The sequence below is a fragment of the Carassius auratus genome, chromosome 46, assembly GCF_003368295.1.
Source record: "Carassius auratus strain Wakin chromosome 46, ASM336829v1, whole genome shotgun sequence".
NCBI classification, from domain to species: Eukaryota; Metazoa; Chordata; class Actinopteri; order Cypriniformes; family Cyprinidae; genus Carassius; species Carassius auratus.
This window is the reverse complement of record NC_039288.1, coordinates 5,295,242-5,316,506: the sequence shown is the minus strand read 5'-3', so window position 1 is coordinate 5,316,506 and position 21,265 is coordinate 5,295,242. Positions and strand designations below refer to the sequence as shown.

At 36.5% G+C, this 21,265-nt stretch overlaps 1 protein-coding gene and 2 long non-coding RNA genes across 5 annotated transcripts; 2 read left to right on the top strand and 1 right to left on the bottom strand.

The window, feature by feature from the left end:
* The first annotated feature begins 585 nt into the window (after positions 1-585).
* LOC113063939 (uncharacterized) lies at positions 586-3,260 on the top strand. The gene is made up of 4 exons (XR_003278756.1): positions 586-1,200; positions 1,838-1,916; positions 2,111-2,245; positions 2,635-3,260. It is a non-coding gene; the product is annotated as an uncharacterized LOC113063939 (long non-coding RNA).
* Positions 3,261-7,663: 4,403 nt separating this feature from the next.
* Positions 7,664-18,223, top strand: LOC113063937 (uncharacterized). 2 transcript variants are annotated; one of them, XM_026234404.1, is made up of 13 exons: positions 7,664-7,779; positions 7,865-7,943; positions 8,846-9,455; positions 9,585-10,958; positions 11,795-13,337; positions 14,273-14,426; positions 14,932-15,065; positions 15,967-16,005; positions 16,168-16,465; positions 16,555-16,643; positions 17,307-17,524; positions 17,646-17,694; positions 18,016-18,223. In XM_026234404.1, exons 3-11 carry the CDS (start codon positions 8,877-8,879, stop codon positions 17,390-17,392), a joined length of 4,296 nt encoding a protein of 1,431 aa, XP_026090189.1. In that variant the 5' UTR covers positions 7,664-7,779; positions 7,865-7,943; positions 8,846-8,876; the 3' UTR covers positions 17,393-17,524; positions 17,646-17,694; positions 18,016-18,223. The 2 variants fall into 2 exon arrangements, with proteins under 2 accessions (XP_026090189.1, XP_026090187.1); XM_026234402.1 differs by having other exon boundaries at positions 8,846-10,958.
* Positions 17,369-21,174, bottom strand: LOC113063938 (uncharacterized). 2 transcript variants are annotated; one of them, XR_003278754.1, is made up of 3 exons: positions 20,851-21,172; positions 20,346-20,536; positions 17,369-17,502 (listed from the first exon to the last, which is right to left on the bottom strand). It is a non-coding gene; the product is annotated as an uncharacterized LOC113063938 (long non-coding RNA). The 2 variants fall into 2 exon arrangements; XR_003278755.1 differs by having other exon boundaries at positions 17,399-17,505; positions 20,851-21,174.
* Between the last annotated feature and the right edge of the window lie 91 nt (positions 21,175-21,265).

The window sequence follows — 21,265 nt, the reverse complement described above, 5'->3', positions numbered from 1 at the left end:
GTCTCGGTCACCATGGCTACAAGGGAATTTAAAGTCAGAATAAGGGACCACTGTGAAACGCAGCGATGTGATTGGTGCTTTCATGTTGACAAGGGAGACAGTGACTTTAAATTTTTATTTATTCACTCTAAATCTGGGGCTTTTGTGGTGGTGGTGGGTGTTAGAAAAAAATATCTTTAAGCATTTTATAGAATTTCCTCTCAGTGTTCATGTTTCCTCAGTGCTTCATGTTATGTATATGTTCATCTTTTTGCCTCATATCTTGGCAAATATTTCTCTTTCTTAGACTTAATGGAGGTTTTACTTAGGATTCATTGAAATATTATCTTTTTCCTTAAAGCTGAAGTAGGTAACTTTTTTAAAAATGTATTTGTGAAACCTGTCATTATGTCCTGACAGTAGAATATGAGATAGATAATCCGTGAAAAAATCAAGCTCCTCTTGCTCCTCCCAGTGGTCCTATTGCCATTTGCAGAAATTCATCCGCTCCCGGTAAGAAACAACCAATCTATTAATTGTTTATACTCGGACTATTTTAGATTGCTTCGGGGGCACCGCGGAGAAGTAACCCAGTACCGTTGTGATTCTTCATAGACATAAACAGAGAGAAGTAGTTCCGGCTACGATGTTCTTCCGCAAGACGCAAGCAGTTATGTTTATTAACCGCTAGAGCGTCAAAAGTAACCGACTGCAACTTTAAATGGACGGCTGTTGACATTTAGTGTGAGTGTAGCACTATAAAATCAACGTGAATAGCATGGTACAGATTATTTATTCTTTTTATTCAAACTTAGCTATCTTGATATCATACAGTAGAATTCTTCCTAATCAAAACAAAGATTGTGTGGAGTTGTTCAGCGGCCTCCCTGAGGTGAAAGGCCGACTGTGTTTGGTTTGAGTGAGAGGACCAGACAATCATACGAGCGTTGCGTTTAGATTTGCATGGACATTTTAGATGGTGGGAGAGTACGACAGGTTAGACGTCCACCTCTTCTCCTATCATGTGTCCTGATCTCATAATATTTAAACCTGTGAAACACTGCACAAGATGCTAGGGTTAACATGGAGTGCCATCACTGATATGCCTGCTTGTTTGCCATGGCTCATGTGCCTGGAATGTGTCGCTAAAATGCAAGGAGGACACAACGGCATTCCTTATGGAATTACAGAAAGAGGCTCCAAGCAAATATGCAGTCTTGAGTAAGTAATAATGGCAGATTTTACTAAACCATACTTTTAAGCATGCATGTGAATGGAGTGGGGGGGGGGTCATGGTTTGTAGTTGTGTTTCAGTTTTTATTAAAAATTTGTAACAATATTATTAAAATTTGAAATATTGTTCAAAATATTTTAGAGCTGTTTATTTGTAATATTGTGTATAATATAATTTTATCAAATTGTTTATTTGTATATAGTAGTCAACATTTGAAGTGGTTTTAGGACAACTTTGATGAAAGATTTTGATCCACTTCAAAGGACTACTGTGTGTATATATACACACACACACACACACACACACACACACACACACACATATATATATATATATATATATATATATATATATATATATATATATATATATATATATATATATATAATTTATCAGTTTATTAACATTATTTTTAATGTTTTTTATATTTTGTATTATTTATTGTTTTTTTTCTTTATTTATTTTTCCTTTTATTATTGTTATTATTATTACTATTATTTTAGAATTGTTTTATTTATCAATATTGCATTTTTAATGCATTGCAAATATTATGATTAAATAACCATACACTGTCTCAAGTTGAGATGAAAGCTTGTGTGTTGCTGATATTATTCTGTTATGCAGGACAGGGTGGAGTACTTAGCGGGTGTTTTTGTTCCAGACTCTTGTACAGAATCAGAAATCCAGACGCTAGTTTTTTATGGTGAGTGAATCCATATCTGATCCACACAAAGAACCAACAGTATTTGAACGCTTGCCCTTAAAATATGTTTGTCATTGCATTAGACAAATTATTGAACCTTGTGTACTTTATTTGATCTACAGTGCTTCTTCAAAATATTTGTGTGGGATGTACATCATGTTCACCTTTCTACGTTTTTGTGTTTGTGTCTGCAGAGGCCTTTGAGCAGAAACAAATCTCTTTGCTTTCTTCTGTGCCTTCAATCCTGATGTCGGATTCCACTTTTGCATATTCATAAATCACTGCCTCAGTGATTCCCCTCATGCAGAACTGTCTGTGATAGTCTGCCTGTGAGTAACACACACACACACACACACACACACACATACTTACAACCACATGTGCAAAACATGTGGGTTCAAGCCTACAATGGGTGTTTAATTAAACAGATTATTTTTTTCCTAGCATGCTTATTTATTTTACATAGTCTTTCTACATTTTTAGAAGTAGATTAGAGAAGAAAATGTACTTTACTTATGGCTTTTGTACATACCACAGTGCCAGAGTTTTGTGTTTGTGGTTTAAAGGGCATTGCTATGCAGTTGCTAAGGTGCTTTTAGAATTTTAATATAGTTGCTAGGGTGTTTTTGGTGGGAGGTAAATGCTAAGTTAAAAAATTCTCTCCTTCTGAATGCCATTTTAAATTATCCTTCTGTCTTCTTTTGTTTTCTGTCCTCAGCTCTACCTGTTTCTGGTTCACCTGCTGTTGACAATCTCTGTAGGTTACATATTAACTGGGCTAAATGAAAAGCTGTATCTCTTCCTTCGGAAGCAGTCCCGCTCCTTTACCTTAAAACTGGAAGATGAAGAGAAGATTTAAAAAGAAGAGTGAAATATATTTATATATTTAAGAGAAACAAGAAGATTTTAAGTACAGTGTAATTATTCATTCTTTTTCTCCGGTTTTCTTATTTCATTCTGTTTAAAAGCTGTAGATTGCTGTTTATGAACCGTGAACAGACCTGTGGTGTTCTTATTTGAATGCATTAAATAAATGATTTGATGTACAGAATTAACAGATGAACTAAAGTTTATTAGTGTGTGTTGTCATATAGTGACACTGCCTGTTTTTAGTAACTCACAGAAGTCAAAAACAATGTACTGTATTGATACCATAGTATAATGATGACATTTAAGGGTAACACTATGTTACTTAATGATACAACAGCCTGTTTTTGAGGTATGCAAAGGTCTCTGCATAAATACAATAATGTCATCCATGAGATAAGCTTGTCACACGCAAGCCTAAATATACTTCAAGTGTGAGCAGCTCATAACAATAAAACAATTACCAGACATCAGTATCTGAAGTGTCATTGAGAGGGCCGCATCTTAAATACAGAAAGTGAAAGATGAGTCATTTAATAATCCATCAATTTGAAGTAAAAGAAAAAAAAATCCCAAATCATTAGTCATTTCAAAACAATGAATTTGATATATCTTTTTTATTATTATTACAGAACTACTTTAAAACTTCATGCTCATTCTGAGTTACACTTCACTGTTCTGTAATAGAGAACATATATGGATCAGTGGTTACACTGCAAACAAGTTAAAGCTCGAAATGTTTATTATTATGATTTGAATTTCTCTCAACTCATTTGGAATCATCAAATAATTATTTACGCTTGGGGACATTTATGAACGACTATACACATCAATCGGCGAATGAATTTCCGGTTCATTTAAAAACGACCACTCGCTTCAAAGAATCCGTCTTTTCAACATTACTACCCGCGTTAAAAGAGTTAAAAGGTACTTGTTTGAGACTCTTAATGAAAACATATGATATTTCTAGAGTCAGTAAAGGTTTATTCAGATGTTAGTCGTTAGAGAAAAAAGCGCCTAAATGCTGAAATACATATTTGAAAGAGTTTGTTAAGAACACCACGTTTATATAATGTAATATTTGTGTAATCCGATTATATCGTCGTTAGTCTTAATTATAATATAGCGCCACCTTGTGGACAAAATGAATAGCGGCTTGTTTCTAAAATGATGACTATGACTAAGAAGTGTGAATGATGACGTGTGAGTGAGTCATCAGGGATGCTTTCCCACTTTTAGTCATGAGCATGACATGACTCCGCTGCTAAAGTATGCTTTACTGGCACTGTACGTTATGACGTCATGCTTAAGTAGCCTAAACATTATTTGAGAGCTGTGATGCTGTTGTCATTTGTTATAACTGTCTGCATGGTGACTTTATTAGTCCGAGTGTCTTCCAGTTGTTGATGGGTGCTTCTTAGATCAGTTTAATGAAATTTAGAATTACATCACTAATGGATCCTCTGCAGTTAATGGGTTCAAACAGCTGATAAAAACATCACAATAATCCATGATTAACCCACACTACTCCAATCCATCTTGTGAAGCGAAAAACTGTATGTTTGTAATAAACAAGTCCATTATTATGACGTTTTGATCTGTTTATTACAAACACAGAGATTTTTTCTTCAAAAGATGTAAACTGATTGTCTGGAGATGTATTATTTACTTATTGTGATGTTTTTATCTGGACTCTCATTCTGACGGCACCCATTCACTGCAGAGGACCCATTGGTTAGCAGGTGTAATGCTACATTTCTTTAAATCTGTTTTAAAACAAACTCATCTACATCTTGGATGGCCTGAGGTTAGTACATTCTTTAAGCCAATTTGTGATGTGGCTTTTCATCAAAGAGTTCCTTCTTTGAGTCTGCTAGGTTTTCGCTCTGTGAATGAAGTCAAAGGCTGTCCTACTTTCGGTTGAAGACCCTCTCACCCTCTTTTAACCCCCTACCATGCATGTATATCGCATATACAATTATTCAGAGTGTGTAGCAAGAAGTAACGTTGCCCCGTGCAACAGCACATACTAGTGAGGTTATATTTAACTGACTTCAGAAAGATGACACTCTGGACGTTTTCCATATCTCCACTCAGGAATGCTTAAGGTTCTGTGCCAAAACAAGACTAGATCTGTAATCATGTATCTGGATTGGGAATAACAGCACAATTAAACTTTCAAACAAGCTCATTTTCATGAGTGATTTCATTTAGAGTATAGAAAGGCTGTCTGTGTGTTCAGCATGTGTAATGCTGCCATGCTGGGTGCTGATTGCATTTACGTATGTAGGGAAAATTATCAAATTAAGCACATACCTCAGGCCCACTTGAATGTGAAACAAAAGTTAGGGGTCAGTACATAATTTTTCAAATGTTTTTCAAAGAAGTCTCTTTTGCTCACCAAGAATGGATGTATTTAAAACACACACACACACACACACACACACACACACACACACACACACACACACACACACACACAAACAAACAACATTTTGAAATAGTATTATAAATATAATAATTGTTTGGTATTTTAAATATTTTAAAATGAATTCCTATGATGGCATAGCTGAAAACTTTTTTTCTTTAAAATATATTCTTTAAAATATTTTTTTCTGTTAACTGTGGTACATTTTCAAAATTATTTGATCAATTTAATGTTCAAAACAGAATTTCTATCTATCTATCTATCTATCTATCTATCTATCTATCTATCTATCTATCTATCTATATATATTTTATATATATATATATATATATATATATATATATATATATATATATATATATATATATATATATATAACACTCTCCAAAGAGATTAAGACAGATACATAAATTTTTTCAGATCTGCAATTAGTAAATACTTAGTAAATACTGTTTATAATTAAAATTTAAATGGCTTATATTTTGTCTTTTTATGACAAAACATCATAAGCTTTTAGATTTGGGATTAACCTTGATTAGATACAAATTTGAAGGCTATTCACATAAGTCTACACTCAACCTCTTTACATTCTGTTTTTGACACTGTTTAACATGTGTGTGTCTGAAGTGCTTTGAGTATGAAGTGCTACTCTGTTCTTTGATAAGAATACAAGAGCATACACAATTTTAGACCACAATATCAGTGCTACATGCTGATTATGAAATGAAATGATCCCTTATCAGAATAAAACATTTGAATATGCATGCAACATAGATATTGTGATTATAACATAGAATTACCATACTATCATTGTAAATAATGTAAGTACCATAGTATTTCCATCTAATACCATCAGTATACCATGGTGGCATGCCATCACAAACCTTAGTTTCCATAACAGTGCTTAAAGTATAAACTACCTGTACAACGTTCTATTTTGAAGGATCTGTGAAAACATCAAGGCCGAGACTCCAAGAAAACAAATTAGTACAAGACGTACAAGTCCTCATATCAGTGTTTATGATGAAGGGTGTGTGTGGTCGCATAACTGTTTTGGGATCAAAGCGACACTTGGAATTTTATTAGAGTAAAATAACTGGGTGGGTCTTCACCTCAAGACATGACGAGTGTTTTTGTTAGTCTTTCTGGCCTGTATCTGCCCAGCAACTGTTCAGACACACACACTTACACAAAAGAGAGGTGTCTGCTCAAATTACACATTTATAGGAATGTGTGTGTGTGTGTGTGTGTGTGTGTGTGTGTGTGTGTGTGTGTGTGTGTGTGTGTGTGTTCATGACCTGGTCTCAGAACACAGACTGGAGTCAAAGGCTTATTCCCTTCGAGCTTTGCAGGACACTGAAGGAGTGAAGACGTTATGTTCCCACAGGGATCAACCTTAAGGCAACACATTCTGAAGACTGAAACCTCAGTGTGATTTTAACAGCCTGCAAAGCTGAAAGGTTTCTCGACCTGTGCCAACCCTAAGCCAGAGTATGTTGGTTAAATTTGTTGCATCCAGAGACACTTGTAAATTTTGGGAGATATTAAACGTGAGAATGAAATGCTTTGATGAACTCAACTTTGGATTCAAAGGAATCTTCATAATAACTTAATTCTGAACCTAATTATGCATCCTTTGCAGGAAATTTTGCATGCAAATTTGGTTAGTTTGTAATCCATGCACCACATGGAAAAGACTGGGAAAATAGTTCATAAAGTTGCATTGTGCATTTGCATCTTTTTTTAAACTTGAAAGTTCTGTTCTCATGATTGCATTGAGGTTGCATTGATTTAAAAAAATATATATTTTTTTTCCAAATGAGAACATGAGGGAGAGTAAATGATAAAAGAATTCTTGTTACTGTGTCATTTGTTTCTTGAGTAACACAATAGATAGGAAAAATCATGCATGCTGCTTGTTGACAGTTTCATTAATTAGACTGACATAGAGCAAGTATCCATAACTGTGTGTTCCTCGAAACAATGCACCTGTTGGGAAGGCCACCTCACATTACAGATGTGTGCGCTAGAAAGAGAGAGTGTGGAGGTAAAGGAGATGTAGATCTAGTCTAAGTAAAGAACGAAGCACTTCTGAGAACCATGCAATCTTCTTCCTCTGCGTCAAAGCTTCTAGATCAGATCCTCCCTGTGGAGCATTAAACATTTCTTATTTTAAAAAAAAACCTGTCTGCGTCTGCAACACCGATCCAGGATAAACACACCCCTGACAGGCATAAAAATACCTTTCAATGTCAAATTCTGCTCCACTGTTCTGACAGTAATAATCTCGTTCTGGTCTCATAGATTAAAACACCTCTGAGATTATCTTTATGATGTTTGTTAAATCTGATGATCGCAAGGCAGGCAAATATAGCTGTGAAGTGAAAATCGTCCGGCATGGCACATGTCTCTGCTATCAGGTAACCCACTTTGAACTAAGGGAGATGTGGACTAAAAATAAACCCTCTCCCCAAACCCCCAAGACCTGTCAGCTTTATGTGAACCTCATATTCTTCAGACCTACATCACCGTTGAGTTTTATTGCCCATTTGGATGTAAAAAAAAAAGGTATCTGCTTCATTGTCTGGGTTCTCTCTCTCTCTCTCTCTCTCTCACTCTCTTTTGGGACAAACCATTTGTGTTCTGCCTGCAGGGTTCTGATGCTGAGCGCTGCTGCTTTAAGAGTGAGATCTTTGGACTCAATTGCTCATAACAGATGTGTTCAAACTGAGGTAACGAGTCTGACAAAGGTCGTCAGGTTTTATGGCTTTGGCTGCTAGTTGGAAAACAAATAAAATACATTTATTTGAATGACATAAATTATATTACTGTGTTTATAAGCTATTGTTTACTGTGAAACTATAATTTGATATAGTGACTAAAATGTATTTTTAAAGAATACTGTTTTCTTATTTAATCATATTATTCTACCATTTTTACACAGCCGATTAAGAATTTCTGCTTATTTTTTATTATAGTATCAGGTTGGAATTGGTACACCACACAACTTATATATGTTTTGCATGCACATTGAAATCAGTTATCATGCAGGTGGTGTATATTAATAATATTTATTTATTTATGTCTTGCATTACATCTCTTAAATGTATGATGCCTTGCATCTGACTGAAGTGAGTGATGACAGTTTAAGAGTAGTTTAAGAAAATCGTGTGTAGGAAAAACAGGGCTGAGACATACTCATCTGATAGCGTTGACGGAAGAATCACGTATGGAAATAATTCACAGATGGGTTGATACAAATCTAAGTGGAAAAGCATTTGACCGATCTATCAATACCGCTGGTTGTAATGGAAAAACCTAGGATTAAATGCAGTTATTTATATTTCTAAAATTAACTTAATTATTTTTTACATTTATTTTATATTAGATTTGCCTATGATGTCTTAGAAAAAAATTTCATTGGTTGTACAATGCTGTAAAATAATATTACACTATATTACTCCAAGGCAAGCTACTAAAAAAATGCCATGTTACCATGTCTAAAAGCCACAGTACTTTTATTTATTTACATTTTTTTTATCTAGCTTTTTTAAATGATCTATAGCTCTAATTTTCTATGTGTCTAAATGTTTCTTGTTTTCTTTTTTCTCTTCTTCCATTTCCTGTCTTGCAGTGATGTGTGTGCGGTGATCCAGAGAGAGGAGATGACAGCTGAGCGGGTCGACATGGCCGTCCCAGACAATCTGCTGATCTTAGACACAGATGCTGTCAACTCTTCCTTCGCTTCACCGCCCATAGAGCAAAATGAGCCTGCCTGTTCCACGGACAACCAGACAGATGACAGATGCGGTTCAGTCCCTGAACAACACCCTAATCCAGTCTCAGGAAGCTCAGGATTAATGCAGGTTTCGCACCAGGACGGGACCATTGAGATCCATAGTTCAAACAATAAAAGGGAATATGAGAGGTCCCTGGATCACACTGTAGTGATAAAAATTAAAAGAAATCATCCAAATGATGATAAAAGTGGCAATTGTGACTTCAGTACTGCTGCTGTAATGGAGACTGACAATATCACAAACAGTATTAACATCCCTAAACTAATTTACCTAATAGACAGTGATCAAAATGACAAACATAGTGACTCAAACACTAAAGATGATCCAAATGACAATTTGATGAGTCCAGAAGTTATATTATTAACAGAAGACAACAGGCAAGAAGAAATGAGTCAAGATCCCATTTTGAACCCATATGTATCCTCTGAAAGCACTGGACTTGAGGTAAGCCAAATGACTAATGATGATGATCCTCTGGTAAACACTGTCTCTGATGTTATGAATAGTGAGCAAAGCTCATGCTTGATTGCAAGCAATGAGACTGATGCAACTTTCTCTGAATCTATCATCCAGACTTCATCTGAAGGTGTTGATGTAACAGTGGAAGCGGCGACTGTGTATAAAACTCATCCAGAAATGCATGACATTACAGATGACTTCACATGTTGTGGCTTCACAACCTCTCATATACCAAAGACAGATGATCCGAAGACTGGCATTCATCTATCTTTGGCTGATTTGCATGAAGCAGACACTGTAAACATCTTAACACATGCCTCTGCATTATTAGACACTTTGGGGTTGGACAACGTTGCCTTGGAAACAGCTGACGTGCCAGTCAATGACAGTGGGATCATTCAGACTGTAAATCAAGACTTAGCTTCCTCAAATGTTGAGTTTTGCTCTGGCGATTTAACCCAAATGGTTCAGAATCTTCTACAGGATTCAAAATATGACGTAACAAAATCAGAATCCAGCAGAACTGACGATTCCAGACATGACAGAATGACTGATACAACATTTCCTTTGGACATCGGTTGGGTGGAAACTTGTAGCAATGATCCAAGTGAGAAAATAGAGTCATTTTTTCCCCAATCCATGCACGAAACCTCACAGATTGGGGAAAAACATGAGAAGGATCTCTCACAAGCGATCCCTTGCCCAACAACTGTCACGGATAGAGATTTAGATTCTGAGGAGATCGATGGTGCTTCCTTAAAGTTGACAAGAACAGAACGTGATGTTGAGGCTAGAAGCGATTTGTGGCTGGACGCTCGCCAGTTCTTGGCAGGTGAAGAGGATGAGGGTGCTATTTTTGACAAGTGGGGTCGTTCGTGTTCTCCCAGCCCCCCCATGGCCCATCCAGGCAACACAAAAGCCTCAGATAACTCCAGGAGAGAGAACATTTCAATTGACTGCCACACTGAAGACTGGGAGCTGAGGATTCCACCGGTTGAGAGACGGTCATCCTCAGACAGCTGGGCTAGTGCACTTTCAGACTGGTTCCAGGCCGTTAACACCTATTCAGAAGACTCTTTTACCAGCGTTAACACTTCAAGAACTGGTTTTAAGCTCAGTATGGCAATCCAGGACAACTTTTTAGAGCAAAGGACAAGTCCTGATAATGCAAACAACACTGGACTGGATCTCTTAGAATCAGAAGAACCAGGTCAAGCCTTGAGTAGAGGACTAGTTGAGTCTGATAACACTAATGGAACTCTGTTTAAACAAGGAGATAAAGATGGACTTCCTTCTCATTCAGACTCAGACAGAAAGGATAATACTACAATGGAGAACAACATGAGTTTGTTAGAGAGGTCTGGATCCCATAATACAGATACAAATGCAGTCGTGGATATGCTTAATGCATCAAAGTCTCCTGAAAATGAGGTCAGTGCCAAACATTATGGAAGTCAGCAAATCCCTGGAAAGTTTTGGAGTGCAAAGGTGAGATGACGATCACATTTCAAATACAATTAGCACAGGCAGATGTACTGTAGTTTTATTTTGGTCTTCTGCATTTTTCATTGAGAGATTTGCATTTTAAACTAAAGGTTAGTTTTAGTTCACCGTACTGAAATAACCACATATTGAATGCACATTTTAAAACCATTTAAATTCAAAATTTTAAACCTAAGAGTACTTTAGTACAGCCATGTTCAGTGGTGGTATCTTCATGCATAAACATTATACGAAATGCTTACTGTATACACATTTCACCACCCCGCTCATGACAGACAGCTGTGGCTGCTGAGGAAATGTGAGGTGCAGAGAAAAATACTGATAAACAGAAATGCAGACTAATTATAGAGGGTGGAGGATGATAATAGACCAAAGAGCAAAAGAGGAACTGGAGAGGCGGTGGGTGAGGGGCACGAGCACAGCTGAGGGCCGAAATATGAGCCCCGTTCTCAAACTCTGTGTCGTCCTGTACAAGAGTTTCTCCAATCCCACAGACCCCTGAGACAGCGGGAGAGATGTGATTGGTTACCTTTCATTACACAGCGGCTGTGATCACTATAATAGAGATGATTCCTTCCATTGCCAGCCACATGTGGCTTTAGACTGCAGCATGAAACCATAATGGTTTTTGCATTAGGCAGACCATCGCTTTAGTGAGGTATGTAAACAAACAGTTAAATGTAGTTTGGATGAGAATAGGAATTAATTGACTTGAACAAATGATACAAATTCTTCTATTCCTGTGCTGTCTGCCTCTAAATTCTTGTCTCAAGATAGAACTCTGCATCTTTTCCATGACATTTAATGTTTTTGTGTTTCAGTCAGAAGGAAATGTGCTGGTTGACGTGACCGGAGACAAAGATTCCTATCTCGGGTTGGTCTTCGAGGAGGAACGTCAAAGCAGTTTTACTTCTCAAAGGATCTCGGCTTACATTAGCGACAAGAATTTAACTGACTGTGTGAGCGGCGAGGAGCAGCATCACGGCTCCGATGCCGCTCTCCACACATGTCCCTCTCAATCGAACAGTCACATGTCTTCTGAGGTGGGGTTTGCTGGAGGAAATGAATCGCTTGGACATTTTAACACCAAGGACTGTACCGTGAAGCCAAGAGAGGAGGAAATAAATACACGTCCACACTTTATTATGCCGTTTGCTCCACTCGGTACTGGAAATACTTTTCTCCATCATAGTCTATTGAAGAGTCCACAGGCTGATCTAGACCTTCCACCTAAAGGGATTATTAATGAGATACACCTCAAGAGTGATCAAAAACCAATCAGTAGTGACGATTCTTCTGAAGATCGCTTTCATACTTGTCCTGGCAAATCTTTATCTTCATCCTGTGGAGATTCAGATGATCCTTACATCAAGGATACTAGGAGAAAACCCGAGTGCAGTGATACCTGCGACATCAACAAAGAGCTTTCTAAGTTTATTTTACTCACTGGACAACGTTTTATGGTAGCTGTGGACAAAAGTGTTGCATATGTCACTCTAGACTTGGAAGAACCCATTTCAAGTCAGTTTTCTTTGTCATGCTGTGAGGAACGACCGAAAACAAACAATATGCCTCACAAGACTTCCAAAACTCCCTCAGATGGTAAAACACGCTTGAAACATAAGGAGAAGCCGGCTGAGAAGCAGCAACACAGGATTCAAACATCAAAAAAGCAAGATCTTCAGCCCCCATCCCAGGCGAAAGATCAATTCAGTTCAGAAGGAGATGGTTGTGAAGATCGTCCAGTTACTGCCATAGAGACTATCGTCATCACAGAGAAGATCGTTCCTAAAACCCAAGGGAAGAAGAAAAAGAAGCATGCCCAGCATGGGATGACCAAACCAGAGAATGAGCAACCGACTGACGTAGAGAGCAGAAGTGTTCAGAAGACCGTGAGTGACAAGACCGAGAACCTTGATGTGAAGGTGACGACAAATGGTCTGGATAAACTAGCATCTCATCCTCCCACCAATTTGGATATTACTAACAAAGATAGCATTCAGAGAGTCATGTCAGTGAGACCCAAAGTACAGTCCAGTGGGAGTTTTGCAGCCAAGATGGACCCTGTTGGCATAAATGCCACTCAGAAAGCCACTTCTATAAAACTCAAAGTTGATGCCAGTAACACAGCCATGATGGAAAATAAGACGTGCAGTTCAGATTCTCTAAGCACGCGTTTATCCAGCATGCTGAATGAAGACATCAAGCGCAGGCGAATCACAGACAAGTTGTCTGGAGCAGTTCCAATAAGGACGAGGCCACAGCTGCCCGCAATTTTCCGCCAGGCAAGAAAAGATGGAGAAGATACGACCATGAGAGCTTACAGTGAGGTTGTCAAGCAGAAGACTCCGTCACCCAAAGAAGGTTCTCCAAATTCATTCCTGTTCAACTTCATATCAAATATCAATCCATTAGAACAGGGATGTCCAATTCTGCTCCCAGGGGCCTAATGTCCGGCAGAGTTTAGCTCCAACCTGCCAAAAAAACTGCCACACTTGTTTTCTAGACTTTAATTTTCTGGTTAAGGTGTGTTTGATTAGGACTAAAGCTAAACTCTCCAGGCCCTCCAGGAGCAGATTTGGACATCCCTGCACTGGAACATTTTGTGTTTTTATAGTATGTGTTACTGAGTCAGAAATGTCATAATCATCCAGTTTGACCCAGGGTTTCATATTTTATTGAAGCATACCTGGGCGTCGCCATTGGCTAGCGGACCCCACCTGCTGTTAGCATTCCATTGACTCCCATTCATTTTTGGCATTTCACTTTCAACATATCAATTTTTTAAATAATTTTACATCTGAGGCATTTAAAGACTCCATTTATCCAATTATTATTTGTAAAGAAACACGAAAATGTATAAAAGGCCCCATTACCTTGTATCTTACGGTGTGGCCCGATAGAAGCAGTTTTTGTAAAAATAGGCAAATGATTGCATCATAACCTGCGACTCTGTCGCACAGTAGAGAAATTACCGTATGGACACCTTTTTCAAAGATTCCTGTTTTGGGTGTTTACACGGAAACGATAACGGTGGCGTTTTCGAAAACTTGCACTTTGAAACCCGTTTTCAAAAATATGCATTTTTAGTCCCCAAAATGCCATTGTCATGTAAATGAACAGGCAAAACAAAAAATAAATATTTTCCCGTTTTTGGCTGAAAACATTGTCAACTAATAATTTTAGGATGATTCAAGTTTTTTTTTCTCTTTAGAATAGAATAAATTGGAAGCAGGTCATCAAATAAATTTCTCTAAAATGGACTATAAATGATGAAACTTTCTATGTTTTTGTTGTAGTTGTGGTTCCTCGTGTAGTCTCAGAGATCCAGGCGGACCCAGTCCCTGACGACCCCCAGAACATCTTGCTTTGGTGCCAGTTCAGTCCTGTCCCACCCGATGCCACCATTAAGTGGACTAAAGAGGGAACAGTTCTGTCAGAGATAAACAAAGTGTAAGAAAACACCTCTTCTCCCATCAGCCCGTTTCACATTATCTGCCAACTTTATTGTTTGACTCTGGTTCAAAATTAAGTTTCCAAATAGAATTAGCTAACTGACAAGACCACATTTCTGAAGGGTATCTTTATAGCTTTTTACCACTGGGTGGCACTCGGTTCTTGTCCAAATCTGCTGTAAATTTACTCAGAGACCTGACTGAACATCAACGCTCTGGTGATTCAGCCATGACTTGGAGTAAGGGCAAAATGAACCTTTTAAATAACAGTGTGATTCATTCCCACTACATGCTGACTGTGCCTCCGACTCTCTCAAACAGGCTTCTGCTTTCCAGAATGATCCTTCTGAGTTTAATTGCAGTTATACGGCATATAATCAGGATTTTGGGATGAACACCTGGTCTGTGTTGACCACTGTACTTAGTGCCCTTTGCCAAGATGTGTGAAGGGTTACTACTCCAATATAAATGTACAGTAAAATGTTTTTCTTTTCTTTCTGTAGGGAGAAGAAGGATGACAGCCGCTTCACTTTGACCATCCTAAAGGCTTGTAGTAAAGATCTAGGGCTGTACAAATGCAGCCTAAACGCCGCCAACATTTCTGTTTCGACCTCGGAGTACCATCTCACGTCTGAGGGTAAGCTAGTCTGCCTTCCCAGACTAATTATTAAATAGGTTATAAATTAAGATTTTAATTTGCTAATGAGAAAGTTATAGCAGGAACTCGTGCTCTGAAGTTTCAGCAGAGTAATTAATGTAATAGACAGAAAGAAAGCCAGATAAAGACTTATCTGCTACCAGAATGGCTCACTGCATATTATACAGGTCAGCTGTTAATGTACATTCTTTAAGTATGCATGTGTGCAGCAGGAATACAATCCATACATAATACAGTCACGTTCAAAAGTTTGTGGACAGTATTTTTTTAAAGGAAATGTAATACTTTTATTCAGAACGGATGCATTAAACGGATCAAAAGTGACAGTAAATACATTTATAATGTTAGAAACGATTCCTGTTTCAAGTAAATAACGCTTTTTTATATTTTCTGTTCAAAGACTAGGAAATATTAATACAATTTAAGATATGTATTTTCTATTTTAATGTACTTTAAAATATAATTTATTCCAGTGATGTCAAAGTTGAAGTTCAGCAGCCGTTACTCCAGTCTTTTGGTCCTTCAGAAATCATTCTAATGACTTGCTGCTCAGGAAACATTTCTTATTAAACCATGAATAGAAATGTAAAAGTTTGTGAGAAATAATTATTTGTAGCACTGTAATCTTTACTGCCACATTTGATCAATTTAGTGTGTCCCTGCAGAATAAAAGCATTAATTTCTTTAAAAAAAAAAAAAAAAAAAAAAAAACAACCTTTTGAGCTTCAAGCATTTGAAGGATAGTGTGTATATTTCCAAAATTTAGTGCTCGAGTCTGGGAAACCAATCCTGACTTTGCAGATCTATAAAGATGAAAAAACAATCAATAAGATGGCTTTTTAAACATTTTGACTCACATTTGTAAAATGTTTCATTTCAGTGCTGATGGAACTAGTCATTCCGAGTCATGATCAACCAGGTAAACAGACCTTTCATTTCTATACAATCTGCTGTTCCTAGGAGTATCTTAACTATAAATGAACAGTATGGTGAATTATTTCTTTAATGAAAATCTCTATTTGTGTGAACGATTAATTCACATAACAATAGTTCTCATCCCATTTATGCTGTAATCTCCCAGCTGAGCCCAGGATTGTGGACGGCGATGAGGAGAACATCCAGTGCAGCCCACTTCTCTTCAAGGAAGATTTTCTTTCGGATCAATACTTTGGAGACAATCAACCAGCGAGCATCGTGACTGAAAAGGTCCACTTCGGTGAAGGCATGCATCGCAAGGCTTTCAGAACCACTCTCAGAGAAGGCAATCTGCCGAGCTTCAACCCCGGCCATCCCTGCGTCCTGAAAGTACACAATGCCATCGGCTATGGGACCAAAATAATGAGGAACTCGTCCAGAAGAACTACAGCCTGGCTGTGGAGGTGAGAATGGATGTCTCCAGGAAGATGTTTAATGAAGAAATTAGCTTAAGGAGACTTGGGACTGATTCTTTTTATTCTATATTAACCAGGAATGTCATGTGCAGAATACCGCCAGGGAATATATTAAAGCGTACAACAGTGTGGCCAAGTCTGCAGAATCATTTGGAGAGCTGCCAGAGTAAGTTTTACTATACACACTTGGGAAGTGTAAAAAGTGCTGGGAAAGTTGTACACTGAGGATCTGAATTGTTTCAGTGTATCACTCAATTCAAGTGTAATTGTGTGAGGTGAAAAGACTTCTACATCTACTTAATAAGTGTACTGAACTTTTAACGGTTAGCAAAGATTTTCTAATTAAAGTAACATCTACACTACCATTCAAGTTGTTTTATGTATAAAAATACAATAAAATTGGTGATACTATTTAATTTAAAATAAGTGTTTTATTTTATTTGAATGAATATTAATATGTCATTTATTCCTGTGATGCAAAGCTGAATTTTCAGCATCATTACTCCAGTCTTCAGTGTCACATGATCGTTCAGAAATCATTCTAATATGTTGGTTTGCTGTTCAGGAAGCATTTCTTATTTTTATCACTTGAAAATAGTTGTGCTGCTTAATAATTTTGAGGAACCCGTGATAAGTTTGAGATTAAAAATCTTAGAAATAAAAATATATATAAATGTCTTTCACTTTTCATCAATGTAATGCATTATAGTTAAAAAATGTCCAGTTTCCATAAAAAAAAAAAAAAAAAAAAATTGGTAGTGGCTCTAGGACACACTTTATTCAAAAAAACAATTTTTATTTATTCATTAAATTGTCCTTAAATTCCCAGAATCATCCCGATTTATTTGGTGCACCGGCCGTCTAACAACATCCCTTATGCTACGCTGGAGGAGGAGCTGCTGGGAGATTTTGTGAAGTACTCCGTGAAGGACGGGAAGGAGATCAACCTGATGCGCAGAGACTCCGAGGCGGGACAGAAATGCTGCGCCTTCCAGCACTGGGTCTATACTCAGACCGAGGGCAACCTGCTGGTCACAGATATGCAGGGTGAATATCAACTTATTTTACCATGTTTTGCACATCATGACATTAAGAGCATGAGAAGGATGTGACTTTGAATCCTGCAGGGAGTGATGCATAATTATTATTATTTTTCTCTTTTACTCAGGTGTGGGTATGAAACTGACAGATGTTGGGATTGCCACCTGTAAAAAAGGGTAAACTCCCATTTAAAACGATCACAAATGTATTCTTTAAAAATGTGATATTTGAATACATTTAAATATATATATATATATATATATATATATATATATATATATATATATATATATATATATAATATATATATATATATATATATATATATATATATATATATATACACATTTTATTTAAATATGTACATATAAATGTTGAATATAAAATAATAATTAATTTTTTTAATAAATGTTAAAATATTTACTTTAAAAATATTGTATATGTTATTATTATGAAAGCAGTAAATATATATATATATATATTCTTTATCATTGCAGCTATAAGGGATTCAGGGGAAACTGTGCCACATCCTTCATTGATCAGTTCAAGGTTCTGCATCTGTGTAACCGGTACTGTGAGCTTCTGGGCCTGACGTCCCTCCAGCCCAAGCCCAAGCCAAAGCCAAAGCCAAAAACACAACCCGCGCCAAAGAAAAAAACCTTCGGTCCTGTACTGAACGGCAAGTCCTGATCACACAGAAACTGAACTTCTGCTAGTAGGATAACTAGTGTTTTTGGCATTTTTTTTTATCAATGAAGTCTTGCTCAGGGACAAACGTGTTTCTGAGCTGTTTCTTTAAATGTAAGATGACATTCATCTGTAAGGACAGTAGGGAGCTGACTTCTTTCTTGAGAGCTCTTTTGTGCCATTTTAAATGAGTTTATTTTTTTATGTTTTTAAAGGGGTGAGTGGATTGACAATTGATGTGATTTTTTTGTTTTTTTGTTTAAACCAAAGAAATATCAGCTATTGTGTTTTTATCCTGATTTGCTTTGTCGAAGAGTTGTGCCAGTGGTGCTGCCATCTGATTCTTTATTATTAGCCCACTGGCACTTCTGAACAACTTCATGTTATTATGATTGTTTGTTATAATATGTGCAATAAGTGCTTAGTTTATCAAACTGCTAAATCTTAAATAGACATTTACTTTATGAGTGAGATTAATGTACAACACGGTAAAGGTTTATTGTTGGATCTGAATGCGACTGCTAGAATTGAATGTTTGAAGCTTCTCATTTTCAGTGGTAAAGTACTTTTCACACACACAAAATTTAAAATGTTTTCTTTCATTTTGAACAAAGTTCTTCAACACTGTCTCTGGGAAGGATGAGGTGGTAAATCTGACACTGTGGAAAAGTTTGTACACTTGCCCTAGTAAACAGCTGTTGATTTGCCTCAGGAAGAATGACAAACCTCCACCTTTACGTTTCCATCATCCTTCCAAAGTCAAATGACTTATTGCCTCACTGCTATATATAAGCACACACGTCTGAAGCCATGTATTTGTCCTGTTAATGATAATGACCTGCACAAATGAATCACCTGAAATACTAAACTGTGATGTTACTGTAGCTATTTTCTGCAAATTTAGATAGTCTTATCTATTAGTCTTAGTGTATGTGGAGTGAAGGTCAGAGGTTAGCAGATTCTTGTGCTGGCTTTGAATGATCTCTTTGAATGATATGTTGTGAATTAATATGTTTTTGTTGTTGTTTTCTTTTCTTTGAGTCTGGCTTTTATTTTAATCACAACCTTAAAAAATTTACTTGAATCATTTCATTACTTATTTTATATTAATTTTAGCTTAAACTCAAATAAAAAGAACAATAAATGTAACACTTTAATAAATTTTATATATATATATATATATATATATATATATATATATATATATATATATATATAAACAATTTATTTGCCTAAAATGTATATTATAAAATTTCATTTTGCTTTCTGTAGTCTAAGGAAAAATCTGACATTATTTTAGTTAAACTAAAGTTAGTTCAACTAAAACATAAGAAAATTATTAAAAGATATATTTTATTACTTATTTTATATAAGCATAAACTTTAAATAAAAAGTCAAAGCTAATATTCATCTATATATTTATGTTTTCATATTTACACTTAAAAGTTTTAGATTTGATTTCAAAATGCAAAATTTGAATGATGTACAAAACTACAACTAAAAAAAATAAATAAACAATCACTATATTTTAAAAATCTGATACAAACTCCAAAATGTTAAATAAAATGAAGATGAAAAAAGAAAATATTAAATCTTCATTAAACTAACTATACTAACACAGCACTTCTTTACTGTCACTTTTGATCAATTTAACGCATTCTTGCTGAATTTCAAATAACACAAACCATTAAAACGCTTCAAGAAACTTCCACGTTTTTTATTGTCGTGATATGATACTAATACTGTACAAAATATGAAGAAAGTGTGTAACATGACATGCATACTGTCTGGCAGCTGGGTCATAGCACACATATGCCAGGCATGAGCTCTTACATCTATTTTTGGAAGATGCCAAATTATCAACCTGGCAACTCACACTTAAAGACACAAGGGCGTTTCGCATTCCCACTATAGAGTCCATCATCATTATTGTGTTTCTCTGTGCTGATTGGCCGAGGTGGTTGTGAGGTCTCACCGTGGCTATTTAGTGTGATAATGGCGTTTGACAACACAGGATACAAACACCATTGTCACACTCCACAGCTCCGGAGGACGAGACTGACAGAAAGACAGGAGAGAGAGTGACATAGCCTTGTTTTTGCTAATAGTGAAAAAGGAAATAGTAGTATATTTTTTTCACCTGTGATAGCTGGACCTTTATCTAAACTTTGTCCCTCTCTTGTCTTTCGTTCAGCAGCTGGCTCTCGCTCTGGTTATGTGTGAATGTTAGCGATTATCGTTGCGTTTACACGTCTGTCAGTTGAGTGGATAGTGGCGGGAACCGTGCAGATGGTCTCTTCTGAATGATCCGTTATGCCTTCGATCAGGAATCTTCAACAGAGAGTCCTCCCGTTATTGAGCTCAAACATATTTTAGTGAAAATAAAAAGTAACCAAAAACACAACTATATACGTCAGTTCAGATAAACATTTCAGTATGCGATTTTAACGTCACGTACAAGTATATGACTGCAATGACATGAAGTATGTAAATATATTAGTATAATATATTTTTTATATATATTTTTTTTGAGCAGGCACCTTAAGGAAGGTTAGGCTTAACTTTTTGAAGCGTCAGGACAACTAAAAATTTTTTTTTGGACAATATATCCATTCTCAAGTCTTTTTGTGGACATGTTAACTTACCACAGACTCTGTTCAGTAAAGATGGCTGATCCACATGACCCTTCGTGCTGTAAGAATAGTGAGAGCACTGAAAAAGACACTTTATAAAACACTAACACACACACACACACACACACACACACACACACACACGCATCGTCTCTCCCAGTGATCCAGTCTGCAAGAAAATGAGAAACAAGTCCGGTTTATGTCATGACTGCTCATTCTACTCTCCTTTAACCTCCATATATGTACCTACAGGGGGTTTAGTCAAACAGTTTTGTGATAAACTTAGAGAAGTATTGATCCAGCATGATGTGGGGACGAGGTCACTAACCCAAAACCTGGGAGTGCTTCAAAAAAAAAAAAAAAAAAAAAAAAACATTTCCTCTTAACACACTAACAATTTTAATGAACCTATAAAACCTAAAACCAT